The 19,794-nt window shown below is 31.1% G+C and overlaps 3 protein-coding genes and 2 non-coding genes across 9 annotated transcripts; 1 reads left to right on the forward strand and 4 right to left on the reverse strand.

The window, feature by feature from the left end:
* The first annotated feature begins 1,573 nt into the window (after positions 1 to 1,573).
* LOC137835940 (sulfite exporter TauE/SafE family protein 3-like) lies at positions 1,574 to 7,174 on the forward strand. Of its 2 annotated transcripts, none has more exons than XM_068644698.1 (12): positions 1,574 to 2,017; positions 2,112 to 2,271; positions 4,964 to 5,164; positions 5,241 to 5,305; positions 5,400 to 5,427; positions 5,529 to 5,623; positions 5,762 to 5,848; positions 5,947 to 5,997; positions 6,121 to 6,342; positions 6,430 to 6,523; positions 6,623 to 6,763; positions 6,863 to 7,174. In XM_068644698.1, exons 1-12 carry the CDS (start codon positions 1,805 to 1,807, stop codon positions 6,946 to 6,948), a joined length of 1,443 nt encoding a protein of 480 aa, XP_068500799.1. In that variant the 5' UTR covers positions 1,574 to 1,804; the 3' UTR covers positions 6,949 to 7,174. The 2 variants fall into 2 exon arrangements, with proteins under 2 accessions (XP_068500799.1, XP_068500798.1); XM_068644697.1 differs by having other exon boundaries at positions 1,592 to 2,017; positions 6,623 to 6,767; positions 6,867 to 7,174.
* A 1,768-nt stretch (positions 7,175 to 8,942) lies between these two features.
* On the reverse strand, positions 8,943 to 14,332 carry LOC137835941 (protein disulfide isomerase-like 1-6). The gene is made up of 12 exons (XM_068644700.1): positions 13,538 to 14,332; positions 12,896 to 13,025; positions 12,512 to 12,677; positions 11,977 to 12,095; positions 11,108 to 11,188; positions 10,926 to 11,015; positions 10,755 to 10,826; positions 10,605 to 10,673; positions 10,233 to 10,313; positions 9,628 to 9,762; positions 9,390 to 9,443; positions 8,943 to 9,298 (listed from the first exon to the last, which is right to left on the reverse strand). Exons 1-12 carry the CDS (start codon positions 14,014 to 14,016, stop codon positions 9,209 to 9,211), a joined length of 1,566 nt encoding a protein of 521 aa, XP_068500801.1. The 5' UTR covers positions 14,017 to 14,332; the 3' UTR covers positions 8,943 to 9,208.
* A 789-nt stretch (positions 14,333 to 15,121) lies between these two features.
* On the reverse strand, positions 15,122 to 17,573 carry LOC137835942 (uncharacterized). Of its 4 annotated transcripts, none has more exons than XM_068644704.1 (4): positions 17,535 to 17,573; positions 16,677 to 17,153; positions 15,786 to 15,971; positions 15,122 to 15,613 (listed from the first exon to the last, which is right to left on the reverse strand). In XM_068644704.1, exons 2-4 carry the CDS (start codon positions 17,142 to 17,144, stop codon positions 15,335 to 15,337), a joined length of 933 nt encoding a protein of 310 aa, XP_068500805.1. In that variant the 5' UTR covers positions 17,145 to 17,153; positions 17,535 to 17,573; the 3' UTR covers positions 15,122 to 15,334. The 4 variants fall into 4 exon arrangements, with proteins under 4 accessions (XP_068500805.1, XP_068500803.1, XP_068500804.1 ...); XM_068644702.1 differs by lacking the exon at positions 17,535 to 17,573 and adding an exon at positions 17,390 to 17,530; XM_068644703.1 differs by lacking the exon at positions 17,535 to 17,573 and adding an exon at positions 17,350 to 17,482.
* A 685-nt stretch (positions 17,574 to 18,258) lies between these two features.
* Positions 18,259 to 18,330, reverse strand: TRNAM-CAU (transfer RNA methionine (anticodon CAU)). The gene has a single exon. It is a non-coding gene; the product is annotated as a tRNA-Met (tRNA).
* A 904-nt stretch (positions 18,331 to 19,234) lies between these two features.
* TRNAM-CAU (transfer RNA methionine (anticodon CAU)) lies at positions 19,235 to 19,306 on the reverse strand. Its single transcript has one exon. It is a non-coding gene; the product is annotated as a tRNA-Met (tRNA).
* Positions 19,307 to 19,794: the final 488 nt, after the last annotated feature.

Raw genomic sequence — 19,794 nt, forward strand, 5'->3', positions numbered from 1 at the left:
TCAAAAAAATATCTTAAAAAGATATGCATAAAGAAAAAAAAACACATTTTTTATTTTTATCATATGAGTGAAAGTCAGGATAGGATCGAAAATGACTATGATACTATGTTACAGAGTGGACTTTAAGCCTAACTCAACCCCATAAAACCGGTTCATAAAATTGACCCACTTATATATTAAATAAGACTCTAATTTCTAGTCGATATAGAATTTCCAACATACATATCCATATAAATCGAATAAGAATACACCTATATAAAACGGTCAAACATACATATTCCACATATTAAAATATATAATAATACATAATTAATTAATAATGAAAGTGTTTTGAGTTTTTTCTTTAAGAATATCAAAATGTCTTTCCTTTTTCGCATCAAACATCTACTCATTACAAAAATCCTATGTGTCAAAGAATTTAATAAAACACTATTTATACGATAAATATTTAATTTGTGTTTAATTTCAAAACAATGTTAAATTCAGTGGTAATATTATTTCAACACAATAAAAATCATTTAAATATATCTGTTGAATTAACTGTTACTAAAATTAATATTTTTACTAATTTATGATTGAAAATAGTATAAAATAATAATATCGAATAATAGTATAATAATTTTACTATTTATGATAATTTCTTAATTGTAGTAATTAAATTATTGAGTTTATTATGTGAATTTGAATAATTCGTTTCCAGAAATTGTTGTAAGATCCGCTACGTGAATTAACTTTCAAACAAAAACTTATATAATTTCAATATTTTAAGATAAACTAACTTGCATATAACTTTATATTTAAAAATTATTATTTTCCAATCAATCGAACACCTTTTTTTTTTCTTTTTCCATCTATATTCTCTTTCTTCTATCAAAACTGTTCAAATTTATCTGTAATAATATATTCAAAATCCTGCATATTATAATTAAAAAAATATATTTTTATTAAAATGAATTAATTATAAAATAATAGAACATCACTCTTACACCACAACTGTGCATTGTATTTGTAAAGTAATGTTTTTCATAATTTTTTTACTCACAAATTCTGAACTGAATTATATTAATCCAGCTCATTTTACAGTGATCTTTACAAGATGAGTGACGACAGGTGTTAACATCACAATAAAAAAAATATACTTCATAAATCAATAAAATAATATTTTAATTATATTTAATTTTAAATATTAAAAATTTATATTATTATAATGTGATGTGAAATAAAAATTTTCTTTAAAAAGATATAAGTGTAAATATGTATTTAGTGATATTCTGACAATGAAGTGGGGTGGATGGTAGAAAAAGTCTTTTTTCCAACTCATTTCTGACTCAGCTTTTTAAGATATAATTCCAAATGCTGTTGATTTCGACCTTCCATAACTTCAGCTGCAATGGAAACGAGAGAAACAGAAAAAAAAAAACGTGACGGAAAAGATATAAAAGAAAAAAAAAGGTGAAATAAAAATGATTTTCATTTCAACTAGTAATTTATTTTTCAATGGTGAGTGTGCTTGGTTATGCAACTCTAAATATTACTATTTTAATTTTTTTTTATATTATTTAATTTTAAACTTATTCTTTTGTGACATTCTATATAAACTCCGTTATCAAATATAATTTTCCCTGCAATTATTATTACGTGTCAGAGGTTTTCATTATTAGACTTAGTTTTTCATCACATCTTTACCTAACACATGTGCCATTGATTCTTGCAGTAGTAAGAGGAACTAGCTTTGGGTTATTTGAGTTTATGCTTTTTTCTATTTAGCAAGGTCTTGGCTTTGGTGAGGAAAAACACACTGAAGATGGCTGTGAATGGATCAACACTCTTTGGAGTGATTTTTGCAATCACTCTTGTTTTAATCTCACCCTCTCTTTCTCTCTCTGTTCATCAAAACATAAACGACAAAACCATGAATTCCACCACCGTTGAGATGGCGGAGGAGGGTGCTGGTTTTCTTTCTAAAGTTCTGAACTTTCTATGGAGCTCAGGATCAGGATACCAGCATACTTGGCCGGTAACCGTCTACTCTTCTCACTCACCAAAACTCTTCTCTTTGTTTCTCATTATTTAGTTTATTTTATTACTGATGATGGTGGTTTAATTTGCAGGACATAGAATTTGGATGGAGAATAGTAACAGGAAGCATAATAGGGTTCTTAGGATCTGCATTTGGGACTGTGGGAGGTGTTGGAGGAGGTGGAATATTTGTAACCATGCTTTCCATTATCATTGGATTTGATCAAAAATCAGCAACTGCAATCTCCAAATGTAAGCACTGCAGATCTCTCTCTATACATATACATATATATATATATGTATATATATGTATGTATATATATGTACTGGTGCTGCAACAAAGTAGTTCAGATAAAAAATCTTCTGCTCTCTACATTTTTCTGAGTTTATGAACTAGTTTTTTGAAAACAAAAACAAGAATAAGAGTTGCTTGCAAATTTTCTCAAATTTAGGCTATTTGTAGTTAAATTTCCTTGCAAACTTTTGATTCGTTTTCATTAATTTACAAACTACAACCATTACCAATGAAATTTGTGTATTTATTTGCTGTTAATGTTAAGACCAGTAATGGTAAAATAACATGGTTATATCTAAATTTTCCAAGAGTCTGCAAGTTGGATTGTGTTAGGTTTGAACAATTCTATCACTCCATTAAAGAATGAGATTTGATTTGTTCGTGTTTCTGATTTTTTTTATCAGACTCTATTTAACCTAATCAACTTGAAAATATATAATTCTTCACTGTAACATAGAGATGATTGGATTTCTTGTTTATATCAATTTATGATTAATTAATGCCATGATATGATTTACTATAATTTATGCTCTTCAATTAATGTGAAAAAGAATAAAATATTAATATGATAGGATACATCCTAAATAAGAAAAACACGTTGAAAGAGTTTAAAGGACAATCTTTTTCTTTTTTAAGGTGAGTTTTGTCTGATTACTAAATAAAAACTAAGATTTTGTTATGATTATCTCTGTGATCAAAATTCTATATGTCGCTTTTGTTAATTGAAAACCGAAGAACCCTTATGTTGCGGGGGATTTTTTTTCCTCACTTAAATATAAAGTAATAAAAAAAATAATTATAATTGCAATTAAATATAGCAATAGAAATAATATTATAAGCATATTATAAATATCTAAACAAAGGAACTAAACTATTTTACCACATTATCACCTCCATCACCTCACATAATCATTATTAATTTGCATACATCTTTTACTTTTGCTCTTCTTTAATTTATTTTTATCTTTGTCTATGTTTTTCTTTGATAAATTAATAGTAAAAAAAATGATTTGTAAGTTGAGCATTTTTTAATACTAAAAGCTGAGCACGAGGGAAACAATGGCGGTTGTGTTTGTCGGGGCTTTCGACACTTCAATCCTTATTCATCATCATAGCTACCATTTGCCCACTTTTGGACAAAGTTGTGGTTATAAACTTTTCTTATTTTATTCCATAATCATACTAGTTCTACTTTCTCACACTCTCTCTTTACTTTTGTGGTGATGGAGATTGAGGGTGAAGGTAAATGAGTGTCACCTTGTTTGCTTCTATGAGAGACGGAGGTCGAGGTTGAGAGTGAGTGAAAAGTTGAGAGTATTTAGGATCCTCTCATAACTGAACAGAAAGGAGAGTGGAATGAGATGAAAAGACCATGGTGCCCTTCTTCCAATAATATTAATAATGAAAATTATTATTATTAATAATTTTATGTTAACATAATATATTTTAAAGAATTATAAATAATATTAAAATTATCTAAATGAAATAATTTAAGTAACAAAATTAATTTAAATTAATAAAATGAAAAATAATAAAATTATATTTACATTTAAAATTATATTTAATTATTTCTTTGAATTTTATTTTTTTTTGTTTTATTTATAAATGAAACTTTAAATTATTTTAATTAACTAAAATATGCAAAAATTAATATTTTTTTTTATATATAAGGGTAAATTTGTAATCTTACCATTTACACTATTCAAAATAATTTAAAATACTCTATAACCATCAGAGAGTATCTCAATAAACTTTCTTTACACATCTATTCTAACATACACTAATCTAAACACACTACTTTTTTTCACACTTTCTTCTCATACTCTCACTCTCCCACACCCTCAACTTTCCACTTCCCAATCCAAACAAAGTCTTAATATATGGATTTTTTTTATAATTTTGTATATATTTTAAAAAGTTTATAATATCAATATTCCACCACAAATTTATAATTCTTGAATTTGTTACATAATAGTTTAAAAGATTTGTTTCTAATTATGTTACTCATAAGCAATTCATATCACATTAAACAATTTTTGTATCTTTCTCTGTCGGTTGTATTATTTATTACATTTCTTATTCTTTTTCTCCCTTTTCTCTCCTTCAAATTACACTTTTTAATTATTTATTATTATTTATTGTAGATCCATAGATTAGAATTAAGGAGATTTAATAAGTGAATGTAAACCTTATAAATCGCCTTTATATCAATATTTTTAAAAGTAAAAAATTACCTATAAAATTTATATGCATAGTAATAACTTCGGAATGATATAGACTTTTATGATGTTTAATATTTTTTTTTTAAAAGGGATGAATAATATTAGATAAAGATAACTATTGTTTTTACACTTTGAATTTAAATAAAAATAAAAATCTATCTGGAGAGAAAGAAAACTCTGGTATTCTTTTTTCTTAGTGAGGAAAAGTTGCAAGGAAATAAAGAACATAGAAAGAAAGTGGAAAATATGAGAACCTTGTTCTCTAATTTGTAAACTGTAATGTCCCCAAAGAGTTATTGGTTAGATGAAAATGAATAAGTTGAGTGGTTGGAAAAGTATTGAGGTAGAGCTTTTTGCTGAGGTTATTGTTTAGAATGTTGTCTGTGAGATGAGATTTGTGAGTGCTGATGGTTTGATATGTATGAAGGTATGATTACGGGTGGAGCAGCATCGACTGTTTTCTACAATTTGAAGCAAAAACACCCAACACTTGACATGCCAGTCATTGATTACGACTTGGCACTTCTTTTCCAACCAGTGCTGGTGCTTGGAATCAGCATTGGAGTTGCCTTCAATGTTATTTTTGCTGATTGGATGATCACAGTCTTGCTAATAATCATCTTCATAGGCAAGAACAAGAACTATTAACAATTTAACTTCTCTTCTTTCGCTGCCACTCTTTTGACGTAGCTTTATCTGAACAGGAATTGCAACCAAGGCACTTCTAAAGGGGGTTGAGACATGGAAAAAAGAAACCATCATCAAGAAGGTGCTTTAACATTTTTTCACAAAATCTTTCATCACTAATAAATCTGTGTTTGTTTTCTTACACCCTTTTGTTGCATCTCCTGTTATAATTCCAGGAATCTGCTAGACAATCACAGTTAAATGGTATGTGGGTCAGTGAAAAGTGTATTGTAGATGTTTGTTCTGAGTTTAGTTTGTCTGTGGTTTCCAAGACTATCATGTCATATATTCCACACTGTAATTAGGCACTGAAAGAACCGAGGAGGTCGCATATGAGCCTCTACCAGGAGGTCCACCAGCCGCAAGTAATAACACAGCTTCCAAAAAATCCGACCAAAAGGTGAGACTGATGAATTAAACATAAAAAATAACATCAATGGCGACTCACTTTGTATTAAAAAAACAGTTTTGGTCACTAAACTTTGTCACTAAGCAGATTCTATTATTTATGAGAATGACACATGTGAGTGCCATGCAGAGATCTCTTGTTGGGAATATTCGCTGGAAAACACTTGGAATGCTTTTCACTGTCTGGATCGTTATACTTGCATGCGAGATTGGAAAAGTTGGTATCTGATGAGCAATTTAAATCTGCAATTTCCATTTTCTTACTTTCTTTGTTGAATGTGTGATTAAACCATGGCTTTGTTTGTTTTCAAACAGAGTCACACAACAACTTGTTCAACGGATTACTGGATACTTAATCTATTACAGGTGCATAAATATCATTTCCACATGACATGACACGAACTACAACAAAGTTGCATTTGGTTCGAATTACAAAAAATGCAGAAGGGCATGGCATGATAGTGATCATATTTCTTAGTTTTTTTGCAGGTTCCTGTGGCATTAGGAGTGACAACCTTTCAGGCCGTGCGTTTATACAAAGGGAAGGCAGTGATAGCATCGAAAGGAGATCAACAAACACAATGGAGAGCACACCAGTTGATTCTGTATTGTGCATGTGGCATATGTGCTGGTATGGTTGGTGGCTTGCTTGGTCTTGGTGGAGGTTTCATTTTGGGACCTCTTTTCCTAGAGTTAGGAATCCCTCCTCAGGTACCACCTTTCATCCTTCTACCACATAGTACAATTGATTGAGACATGTGGAAAACTTTGTGAGTGACACTTTTGTTTTTTATGCAGGTGTCAAGTGCTACAGCTACTTTTGCCATGACATTTTCTGCATCTATGTCAGTGGTGGAATACTACCTCTTGAATCGGTTTCCCATTCCTTATAGTAAGTATGGTGAATGATTTATAATGGGAGTAAAACTGATATTGAAAGTGAGAACTTTATGGCTTTAAATCATATTCACTCTTTGATTGGCTCTTGTAGCTCTTTACTTTGTGGCTGTGTCCACTTTTGCTGCCTTTGTGGGGCAAGTTTTAGTGAAAAAGCTGGTGGCCTTGTTGGGGAGAGCATCACTCATCATTTTCATCCTCTCTGGCACCATTTTTGTCAGTGCACTATCACTAGGCAAGTCTCATTACCACTTGTGTTCATGCCTAAAGCCTTCTACTTTTGCAATCTTTTATTAACATTGTTTCATTTTTTACCTCTATAATATCATTGCAGGTAGTGTGGGCATAGCAAGCATGGTCCAAAAACTTGCCCATAAAGAGTACATGGGTTTTGAAAACCTTTGTACCTATGCAGCCTAAGCATCAAAATTCAGGCTGTTTGTAGATTCGATTTCAAGGAAAGGACTATTTAATTCACATTTTTCAATTCGAATTTTTTTAGCAAGTCTTAATTTTAGTAATGTTTTGGCAAGAATTTTAAGCAACAAAAATTCAGCATTTAATTGTTTGTCAATCATGTCTGTATCTTGGATGTAGTTCTCACGTAAGAAAATTATCAAATGTCTCAAAAATTCTCACTTTTTAACTTTTTTTTATTCATTATCAGTTTAAATTATCTTGTGATAGTAATTTTAATTATTACTATTTTTATTTAGACTATGTAATTGAAAGATGTGTCTATAACTACAAGATATGTTCACAAGAGTTGTAGCAAATAATTAATGTGTAGTTTTGTTATCTATTAAAGACTGCTATGAAAAGTAGTTTTGCATTTCTTTTGGACCAAACCCCAGCATGATGAAATTATATATGGTTTATAAAAGTGAAAATACTAGTTAAAATATCACACATATTATTTACATATTAGATTAAATTACTTATTATATTGAAAGTGCACTTGATAAAATAATTTTCTTACTTTTTAAAGTCAACCTGAACAAATTTCAGAGTATAAACTGTTTTAATTTTGATTTGAATAAATTTGAAAACTTTGGATGAGTGACATAAAAAAAATATTGCATTAATCTTTAAAATATTTGTAAGTTGTAGTTAGGGATACACAACATTTTAAAAAAAAAAGATACTGAAAGAATTGTAAACAAAATAATTTTATATTAACTTTTTAAATCTGTTAACTCGTATTAGCTCAATCTATATAACTTTTTTTTATTTTGGTACTTTTAGGAGATCTTATATTTTAAAATAAAAGTTGATAGCTCGACCCATATAATGTTCCTTTTTTATTTTTGTTTGGTACTTTTATACAAGGATCTTATACTTTTAAAGTAAAAATGGATAATAATTAATAGGCAACTGCTTCCTACACCGTATGACTGCATCCAATCAACAGAAAAAAAATCGAAAATATCCTTAAAAAAATTGAGTACATATAAAATTACATTTCGGATTTTTCGGAACACAATAATCTCTTTCAGATAATTTTTTCTGGAATATATTATTTTCAGTTTCGGATTTTTTTATCTAGAATGGGATTTTAATTTTTTTTTTGGATTTTTATATCCAAAACATAAAAATCTCTTCCGGATTTATTTGTCTGGCATTATTTTCAATTCTGGATTTTTATTTAAAAAAAAAGATATTTTCAAAATTATGTTGGATGCAGGTTCAAAAGTGTTGGATGCAGAGAGCATTTGCCTAATTAATATTTTATATAAAATTTTATTTACATTAATTTTTTTATATATATCATTTCATTCATTGAAATATTATTGATTTTTTTTAGGTATTAAACCTTCTTTTTCTTATATTATTAAAATTTGATTTAATTTTATCATTATTTCTTATATTTTTATTTTTCAAAACTAATATCAATTATTATAATTAAGTAAATAGATCTAAAGAAAAAAAAAAAAAAAAAAGTTGAAAACTGTCAGTCAGTCCACCTCCATCTTAATCTTATGACAGAACAGATTATTATTTGCAATTTGTAATCAGTAGAACTTGACGAATGAGGCCAAAATGAGGTGCGTGGAACCATTTTGACACCCCTAGCTAGAAGGTTAGGGCCATTGCACTAATACATTGTCAACATCAAACGTTTATGAAGTTGTTCAAAGTATACTGTTTCAGGAGACAACAGAAATAAATGAGATGTTCTGGTTTGATACTTGTACTCGCCTGCACAGTCTTTAATGGCAAAATGTTTGGTGGAAAATGGTATGTTGATAACTGAACTAAGCATATCAATGAGATAAAAAAAACAATATAGTACAATTATTGACACGCCAGGCTTGCACTTAGCCTCTTTCATTAACCCCGAATAGTTAACTACTGCTACAAATTATTATCGATGTCTGTGAAACGGGAAACCGAAATATAAATGTGCACATGAATTTGTTCAACACTTGGCTGAATAACCCTTTTCAGAAAATAAAAACTTTGATACATGTGATGTTCTCTAGTTCATCACGTACTGAATATGCAGCTTTTCACGATCTAGCAGTGAGTTAATTCAAATAATAAAGTGACTTACATTTGGTGCAGCAAAAAAAGGTATGGGAAAGGATACCAATTAGAAAATGCTTTCCCAAGGCAACCATTATACTTGTTTCTTTCCATATAATGTTGTTTGTTTACTTTCAAGAAACATTATTGTGTTCTATAACTCATCTTTTACATTTTTCACTTTTAGATATTTGTTGATGGATCCAGCCAATTCTTTCAAACTAGATTTTGTAGAAAGTTTGATCTGCATAAGAAAATGTTTGGTTATATGAAGTGGTAGTACCTATATAAACGGAAATTCTATCACAAAAATCAGAGTGCCGAGAAGTACTTACTGGATTTGCCTTATCATCTGCTCTGTAAAGCAGAAGTGTGGGGTAGTCATTCACCTGAAATATCAAGCAAAGGTGAAATGCATCTTCAGTAAACATAAACTTTCATAAAGTTAATGGTCAATATGGAAAAACCATTTGTCCTGGATAAAACCCCAGGATCTTAAACTTGTTCACAATAGATTCTGTGAGTGTTCTGTTATTGAAAAATAGAGTCAAAAAAGCTTTTCATGAGGCTTACTTGTAGGTTTGGATGTTCATTCGCTGAAGCATCTATCCTTGCAAATATTAGATTACTTGATCCTTTGTAGTGCTTTGCTAGCTTCTCTACTTGCTTGCTAGTGGCCTCACAGTTGATACACCAAGGTGTAAACACCTGTTTTCAGTCACCACTCATGAGGACAAATCCACCAAGGAGTAGTCAATAATACAATATTCTTTTTTGGAAAAAAAATTTCCCTAGCTGACAAAAGTAATATTTTCAACAAAATTTGTGCAGTTATTGTTAATTTGAGCAACACATTTTAAAATCTCTCTTATTTGAATTCAGAGATATTGCGTAGTCTCCATATTGAAGGGAAATGGGGAGATGGTGACTAAAATAGACTTTCAGAAAATGATGACTCCTTCAACAGTGTAGGCACTACTTGCCCCCTTCCCTAAACTAAATGCTTAAGCTATGAGGTGAACACACACGAATGACATTATATAATAACTTGTCCAAAAAGCTGACTTTGTCTTTCAGTAAATACACTTGAATAATTTTATTTTTTATATCCAACACAAACAAACTAATGAAGTTGGAGCACATGACATATAATATAGAAGGGATGAAACTCTGCAAACCTCCAAGAGCACATCCTTTTTGCTGCTCAAGATTTCATCATCAAATGTTTTCCCAACAATAACATGTACACTTGCTTCAGTCTGCAATTTCCAATGCCATGATGATTAATTAACAACACATTGAAATAAGTTTTAGAACTAAAATAAATAACTTTTATTGTTATATTATATTATTATAATCATAGAGCACACTATATATCTCTAAGAATGATTCTGCAATATTTTATACATTCAATCTAATTTGAAAGAACTAGTGCCACATGATGATATGGCAATGATAGCAGCCAATTTCTGGAATTGTCTGAAACTAAAGCTAGCAAGACATCTTACACGTATAAGAAAATTATGCGGAAAATTTTAAATGGTACTCACATTATCTGGAATTGGCTGTGACTTGAAGTAAGGTGACAACGAACCTTGCACAAGATTATTGCAGAAGTCCTGCAGAATGCCATTTAACATTAATTAGTCTGGAAAGTAGGTGATCACCAAAAGAATAATTTACATAAAACAAGATAGTACTTGAATATTGCTTTTTGTTGGTTTTGATTCCAACAAATATTTTGAGCTCATTCCATTATCAAACGCGGCTACCTGTTTGGCAAACAAAGAAGTAAATCACATCAGTACCCAAGATTATTTAAACTAATAAAACAATCCAAAAATATCATTGTAACCAACTAGTAAACTAACCACAGTATTTTTTGATTCTTCAAGACCAAACAATGTTAAGAAGGGCTTTGCAAGGTTCTCTTCATCAATATCCACATATATAAACATTATCTGCATTTAAACAAAAGAATTAGGCCAGAAGTTCTTAAAAATGCAGGAAAATGGTTTTAAAGCCCCAAATGTAAGCCAAAGTAAATAATCACCTTTGACTTCAATGTTCTTGCAACATCTTGAAGAGGATCAAGAAGATTCTTGAAGTCATCAATGTTTGCAAAGACCAAAACCTAGAAAAAAGTAAATAATTAACCTTGATTATTAGTAACTAGTAAGCTTGAATAGAAACATTATGAATTAAATCAACAAGGAACAGTCCATACAGCCTGTGATGAGTTAAATTTATTATTGGTAAACAATAAAGAAGACCCACTTGTTGATATGCAGTTGGAGAAACTTTAGGAAGTCTGCTAGTGGCTTAGTTTCGGCAAGGTTTTTTTTTAGTCTTTTAACCAAACTACTGCTATTGAATATCAAAGTAAATGAGAACAAGCACAGCCAAGTTCTGAACCAATTTTGTTGTTCAGATCTCCGGAATATTTTGTACAAAACAAGTTACTACTCAATAACTTCCAAAAAGACATTTATTTCCTTTACATATATATACTCACATTTGTTTCAATTACCAATAATCAAGGTGGTCACCAAGTGATCAACACATGGCAAATCATAGACGAGATTATGATTTTGATAAGATGAAAGACTTGCTAGAGTGATTACTTGAGTTATTTTTCATTGGTATTACATAGTCAAATAGGAATTTATACCTAATAATTAAAAGTAAAACCAACCAGTGTCAAATAATCAAAATCTGGTCACTGTTCATCCAGAACATTCATTAGCACCAGAAGAGTATACTGTAATTAACTCTGATAATAGTCAGATTTATTGAATATTGTCAAAAATCTTTTAATGCTGGGTATCATATGCGTAATTTGGAGCACCGTATATATGCATATACCTAGATGAATTACAAAAGAATATCTATTGTAGATTAAAACATGGATATAATACCGACCTGAAGCTTGACAGGGCTGGCATAGACTCTGACAGAATTCATTTCAGTCAGCTTTGTAACTAATGGAAACTTGTTGTAGTCTACAAACTCCAGTATCTTATTCATTGTGAAAGCTCCATCTGCACAATGAGGAAAGTTTTGCATGTTGCTTTAGTAAGTCCTCACTCCTCACCATTTGGTGTGATTGGTTGGGGGAAAAACAGACAAAGGTAAGAGAAAAAAAATCATACTATAAGTAAACAAGCCTATAATGTGGTTCTAACAAATTTTAACTGCATAAATAACATAAATATGATATGTACGTAGAATACATTGCTCAAGTTAACAGAAAAGCCGGGAGATTCTAGTTTATTATTCTCTTTGCATGGTTCTAATTTGCAACAAGTATGGAGTTTACATATTAAGTTATAGCCACTTTAAGTGATACCCGTATGACCAAATAATACCAATGTCTGTTTTACTTATATTTTAATTAGGAAACAGTACAACGAATTCAACATATGGCTAGAAAGTTACAAACCAACAACAGACTCACCATATGCAGTGTATCTTTCTGGTTCACTCTTAACAATCCCAAGAAAACGACCTGTAGGATTGATAGCTGGATAAAGAACTCGGGCAACCTCTACCTGATTCACTTCAACAAACTGGATTTCATTATCAGACTTTGCAGCACTCACAAATTCTTCATAATCAGGTCCCTGCGATATATAAAAAAATGTTATAATACCACCCTACTAAATTCAGGGGTAATGTAAATGTTTTTCTATCAACAGAATTCATTAACAAAAAATAATCTGCAGCACCAAATATTACATTAATTGATCAACTCCACAAAGCTCACTCGTCTGAACCTTGTGTCAATTTGGAACCTCAAGTATGATAACCCTAGCATACCTTGAATCATAATTTCACTTACCTCAAATTTATCAAACTGACCAAGGAGAAACATTTGATACTTTCTCAGAAACTTCTCTGCTTCTACCACTGAACTTATCCGAATAACAGGAGAACCAGTCTTTTTTCTTGCCCATATCACTATATCATCCCTGAAAGCATCATGGAAACAAAATAAGCCGATAAACATTCCAAGCAAAACAGCGCACACAAACATAGGATACATGTGTCAGATATGGGAATATGATTATTTCAAAAGTATATAGTATCCAGATATGAACAAAAATTCATAAAAAATAGTATATATATAACTGCAATTCAGCAAATCAAAATTAAGAACATAGTTCTTGGACATTATTAAAAACACATTATAAATCATTACCATCATAAGTTACTAAGTTACTTCTTGAATAGTCCTGTTAATTTCATCCCTTTCTTGAAATCGTACATAAAGAGGACAATTTCGAAAAGGCTCATTAAGGGACAATGTTTCGATGTATCTACATTATACATGTTTTCTAAGTCTCACGTAGCAGCATTAGATTTTCATAACCTTTTTTAAGGGTTTGAATACTTCACCAATACATATCAATGAAGTGCAGAATCACCATTGGATACATATCGGAGAAACCAATTATAAGTGAGAAGAGTTAGAGCATCTTACGAAGTAAAACCACCAGAGTAGGGCTGAGAGGTGCCATTGACAAAGAGAAGCAAAGTGGGGAAGCCTTTGACACCAAGGAAAGATGCAGGCTTGGGATACCTGTCAGCATCAAGTTTGGCCATAACAAGAGGGATTCTCAATTCCCTCAGAGAAGTTGCAGCCTCAGCAAAATGGGGCATGATCTCAGCACTCCTTGGACACCAAGGCGCATACCCCAGAACCAGAACAAACTCGTTTCCATTAACAACCCTCTCTGTGTTGTCGTTGTTGAGCTCAATAACGATTCTTTGGGCTTTGCTTAAAACCTCTGCTTCTGATAGTTTATCGCCACCCCCATCTGCTTCACGCTCTACTTCCTCGTCCACTGCTAAAAGCTCCTCCAACTCATCCTCAATCTCTGTTGCAACGTTAAACTTCAGTACGAGGAGAAGGGACAGGAGGACGAAGATGAACCTTAAAGTGGGTTTTCTCGTACACATGTTTTTTGCCTACTAGAATTGGTTGGGGATCAAGATCTGATGGGGTTTCTGAAAAGTTCAGGAAATTGGGAAAAGTGGCACAATGCACATCAGTGAAGATGTGCTTGAACTGTGAAATAAAACACTGCGGAGAACGGTTTAGAAGGGCAAAGTGACAAAACTATGAACGCGCCTTAATTTCAGGGCCACCATGTTAACAAGATTTCAGGAGACTCCATGCCTCTCACTATCCTTGACCATAGAGAAAAAAAAATGTTTTTTTTTTCTGCAAGGATAAAAAGTTCAGATTTTTATTAGGAGGAGAATTCCCCCTCTTATATTTGCAGATTAATAAAAAATATTTAATCAGTTTGTTGAAAAATTGAAAAAAAAAATAGATGGGAAAGGTTTTTGTATTGAAGTGTTCCCTAAAATTAACTATTAGAGTAATCTATACATATAAAAAAAACATAAAATGTAAGTTTATAAATTTCATACATAAAATTTAGTTTTTTAGACAAATATATTTTTATTAAAACGGTAAAGATAATTATAAAAAATATTACAGTAAGTTATAAAGTGAAATAACCTTTTAATTAGTGTGTACATCATTTTGACCCAGCGATATAATCCTATTTATCAGTCTAATTTTGGTGACTCAGGGTTATAATCTAAACAAAGACAAAGTTAAGATAATTTTGATAAAAAATATCATTAAATAAAATATAAAAAAAATAGTTAAAATTTCCTTATAATGTGTTTGAGTATCTTCTTTCCATTTTCCACCCATACAGGCTATGCAATTATTCTTATTTGCAGCCAAATAAAATTAAAAGCTCTTTATGCTAAATCAATAAGCACAGCAAGTTTAATTTGTATGCATCCCACAAAGATAACCTGAAAAACCTTTTTGTTGTTGTTATCTCGTTAATTATGATCATTATTGTGTTCAATTTTATGTATGTTAAACAAAATTAGCTCTCTTCAAATCATCTGAACCATATACCTGCCTAAACATTAAGCTACATCATGGTACTTTGCTCAAATGTTCTCCATAAAGTGACTCAAAACATTTATCAATTTCCTCTGTAATGAACTGGCGAATTGTCTATGCACTTCATCCATATGCACATTCAAATTTACATGCATTTTATTGGCACAAGGCTCATAACAGTAAAGAACAGAAGGGATTCAGGAGACTGGTTCTGTAAAGTATTATACACTGCTTCTCATGCAAACCAAACGAACCTCCTAATCTGAAGCCAGGCACAGACCATAGATTACACAATTTTTAGGTACAGTTTCACAAAAAGATTAACTCTCTGAAAATGGACATTCATCATTCATACGTGCATGCATTTCTTTTGAATTTGATAGGTTTTGATCCCGAAGAGTTGATTACCAAGGGGCAAGTGATTTGCTTATGATGCTTTGTCTTCACCAGTTTTCCCACCACATCTCCACGTGACCGGATTTCAAAGTTCAATGTGAGTGGAACTTCAACGCCAGTTTGGGAGACAGTTATGGTGGATCCAGCACCATACAGGGGAACCTTAGCACCCTCCACGTTCACTGATAGAATGCGCTGACTTTTTCTTGGCTGATAGTATTTCTTCACCTGCAACAAGTTACTCATATATGCCAATGTAAGTTACTTCATATATTTACAATTTTTCATGTCTCTAATTTAAGTACTTATTTTGATGAGCATAAACATTACCAAAGTGGGTTTTGCATGATTGAATTTGTTGCTGTTTAGCAGAAGAAAGAGGTGATGAGATGATTCTTACCTCGCCTGTGGCAATTGTGATGTCTGAGAAGACAAGATTGATGGGTGTGGAGTGCACATGAATCCCAAAAAATGTAGCAGGGTTATAGATGCTCATGCGCAAAGTGACATTAACTGTCAGCATTTTTGTGGGGACACCCGTGAAGTCTAAGCCCTCTCCAACATAGAGATTGTGCACCGTCAAACTCTGCAAGAATCCAAATGTTGTCAACCACTATGCACATTGAAACAAAATCGTAATGTACCAAAGTTTTTAAGTGGTTTATTTATGGTATCCGTGTCCCATGTTCTAATTTTGAAGCAAAACAGAGTTTCTAGAATAACCAAGAAACCAATTGACAGGTTCAGACAACAAATGATCTAAGAGGTTAAATTATAATAATGATTTGATCTCTGGGGAACCTCATTTGGGAATTAGTTCCTGTATGAAAAAGATTTGAAATGTGAGTTCTTATAAGCCTGAAAAGGGACTGAAACTAAAGAAACATAATAACTTCAGGAACTGATGATTACTAATAAGGGCATATATGTAGGAATTGAAATACTAGTCTTCAAAAGGTTGGTTAATGAACATTTTATTGGCAATTAATAAGCTTTTGAGGTTGAAAATCCATTTCTAGCATGAATAGACTTGATATTACTGTTGCAGCAGCATTTAAGATGGATGCAAACAAGACTATGCTTATGGTTGGAGGAATCAGGAACCAACCAAGTCATAGTGTGATAGTGTCTAACAGATGCTGAATTATCAAGTAATGACTGTTTAACTAATAATTTTCTCCGCTACCTACCGCAGTTATCATGTGTTAGTCTACAAATAAAATAAAATAAAAACAGATAAGAGTGAAGTGTGGCACAAATTCACTCCTTCAAGACTGATAAATTTTCTTACCTTGACATTAACTTCTGTTTTATAAGGTCTGCTGGCACCCCAAATGATCAAGCAAAATACAGTGAAAACAAGCACAAAGGTAAACACAGCAATTAATGCTTGTAAGCGTCTTGTGAAACCCTTATCCTGAAACTCATGATAAGAACCCTCTTCCAAAATGACATCACACTCAGGCCACCCCTTATCATTTCTTTTCCTACCACCTTTCCTTCCAGAAGATGATGACCTGAAAATCCCTGAAAAACGGCTAGCAGAAGAGTTCCTAGAGTGACGCCCAAATGAAGGGTGTGAAGGAGACTCCACAGGACTATTTGATACTGGAGTAGCCTGCATTGAAGATGACTTGTCTCCATCATGAGAATCCCTTGAAGGACTTTGCACATAGTATACAGGACGCTTTGGAGACCTTGAAGGTGAAGAAGGGGCTAAGCTTGTGATATCCGAATCAGATTTTGTGGACAGCATCATGAATCACAACTATGCAACACAGGAACAACTGATATAATACAAGTGTATGTATCCAATATAGAGTGAATTCAATGATACTGGTAGAACCAGACAACAACAACAACAATCTTGAGAACTTGTGCCACTGAATTTGTACGTATATATATATATATATATCAGCAAAAGCAAACAAGCAGTGAGAAACTCAAAAGATGCCAACACTCACTAAAGATAATGGTAGATAAATGATGAGAAAGGACACATACAACTCAATTCAGCTTTGTTTATGAGAGAGAGCGTTTGTTTGCATGGAAGGACAGAAAGAGAAGGTGTGGAATGCAAAATAAGTGCTTAAGCATGAAGGATAAATAAGAGAAATGAATAACATAGTTGGAAGGCTTGGAACCAAACCTCAGTGAGTGTCGGCAGCTTGTTTTTTTTTTTTTTTTTTCTGATACAAGTGTTTGTATTACATGACAAGAGTTTATTATGTTGTCTTTTTCCCTTGTGGGGCACAACCACTTCAGCAAAATAGTTCTTGAACCTTCAATTATAGGAGTAGGACAATTGTCTAATTATATTATGGGTCCTCTCTTGTTTGTCTGTGCTGCAATGTGATGTTATTTGTTATCATTTTAGGTACGTTCTATAATTTATCCATGACGTTTAGCTCTTTTGGATAATGCAGATTATGAATTGCAAAAACACCTTTAAGAACTTACAAAATTGGTTGCACCATTTAAGTATTTTATTGCAAGGTTGTTAGCATCTGAATAAAAAACAAGAGAAGGAATTGACATGTATGATATCTCAAAAACCACATCAGTTTTGCAGGGGAAAGGATTTGGTAAAGTTGTGTTTTCACGAGCAACTATCAGCATAACGAAACATCTTTTGACTTTGAATCCAGAATACATACATATCTTGCACGTACATCTTGGATAAAGTAATATTATGTTTAAACCTTATTAAATATTTCTTGTAAAATTGTTTGGATTTAATTTAAATATATTTGACAATGTAAAATATTTTACCCAACCATTGAGGTGATATAATTTCATGAAGGCCCACATTTATCAGCGTCAAAAACCAGCCAAGAGAAAAAAAGAAAAAAAAAGTGGAAAGCCTTCTCTTTTATCAGAGCCAGGTTTCGATCCTGGGACCTGTGGGTTATGGGCCCACCACGCTTCCGCTGCGCCACTCTGATTTGATGATTTCTATATGCAACATAAACAACATAATCTATATTGTTTTTATTAAATCTCAACCTTTTTCTATACTACTATCAATTTAGTTATTAGAATAAAATGAAAAAATAAGTTCTCACATTTTTTATTTTTTTAACTTCATATATAAAATTTAAACTTATACTCCTTCAAATTAAAATATTATTCATTCTTTAATTATTTTTTACATTTTCAAGTAACGTGCTTTTGCAAATTGCTACCAAATGTATACTAATCAAAAACTTTTTTTCATTAATTTATCATGTATATAATTTCAATAGTTGTCTGAGAGTATATTTCACTTATAAGTTTATAAATAAGTTTTCCAAGGCATTCATTTTCTTTCTTTGAAAAAAAATATAGTACTGTCTTGTAAAATCCAAAAATCACCATCTATTTTTTTATATTATTTTATTTTATTGAGCAAATAATCAAATAAATGATAATATTTCATTAGTCATTCACCTAAAATGAAAAATAAGTTAATCTCATATTTTTACACTGTAATTCTAAATCTCAAACACAATAATTTCACAATTTATAAGATATTTAAGTGTATTAAATATGAATTAATCATATTTTAAAATATTTTATTTTTTAAATGTTTTTTAAATAAATTGATTAAATATATTGATGTAATCAGTGGGGAATAAGTTTATTTCTCCATTCCCTTATTTTTTCTCATCCATAGTGAAATAATTTAAATAATTTTTTATTTTTTAAATAGGTTAATAATATTTTGGGCCTAAAGTGTCCATGTCCTGACATAATTTAATGAAGGCCCACATTTGACCCAAATAGCATCAGAGTCGAAAACCAGCCCAATTTGTATATAGAGAATAAAAAAGAAAAAAAAAACTAAAAAGCAAAAAGTATTCACTGTTTTATCAGAGCCAGGTTTCGATCCTGGGACCTGTGGGTTATGGGCCCACCACGCTTCCGCTGCGCCACTCTGATTTGTTGATTATCGTTTGCAACATACAAATTATATTATATTGTAATTATTAAATGTCAACCTTTTTCTATAATACTATCTAATTTAGTTATTATAATAAAATGAAAAAATAAGTTATCACAATTTTTATTTTTTTAACTTCATATATAAAATTTAAACTTATATTCCTTCAAATTAAAATATTATTCATTCTTTAATCATTTTAAACACTGATTAATTATTTTTTTACATTTTCAAGTAACCTATTTTTGCAAATACCAAGTGTATACTAAATCAAAAACTCTCTTTTTTTCATTAAATTATCATTTATAAGAACTCTGAATAATAAGTAAATTTCAATAATTGTGACTACTCTAAACAGTTGATGAGTTTTTTAAAATGATTTTAGGTTAATTTTTTTTACGAAAATAGGATACCATTTACCCATTTTCATAAAAAAACTTTTTTTACTCAAAATAGTAATTTTAAAAAAACATTATTTTGGTGAAAA

The sequence above is a fragment of the Phaseolus vulgaris genome, chromosome 5 (genome assembly GCF_000499845.2).
Source record: "Phaseolus vulgaris cultivar G19833 chromosome 5, P. vulgaris v2.0, whole genome shotgun sequence".
NCBI classification, from domain to species: domain Eukaryota; kingdom Viridiplantae; phylum Streptophyta; class Magnoliopsida; order Fabales; family Fabaceae; genus Phaseolus; species Phaseolus vulgaris.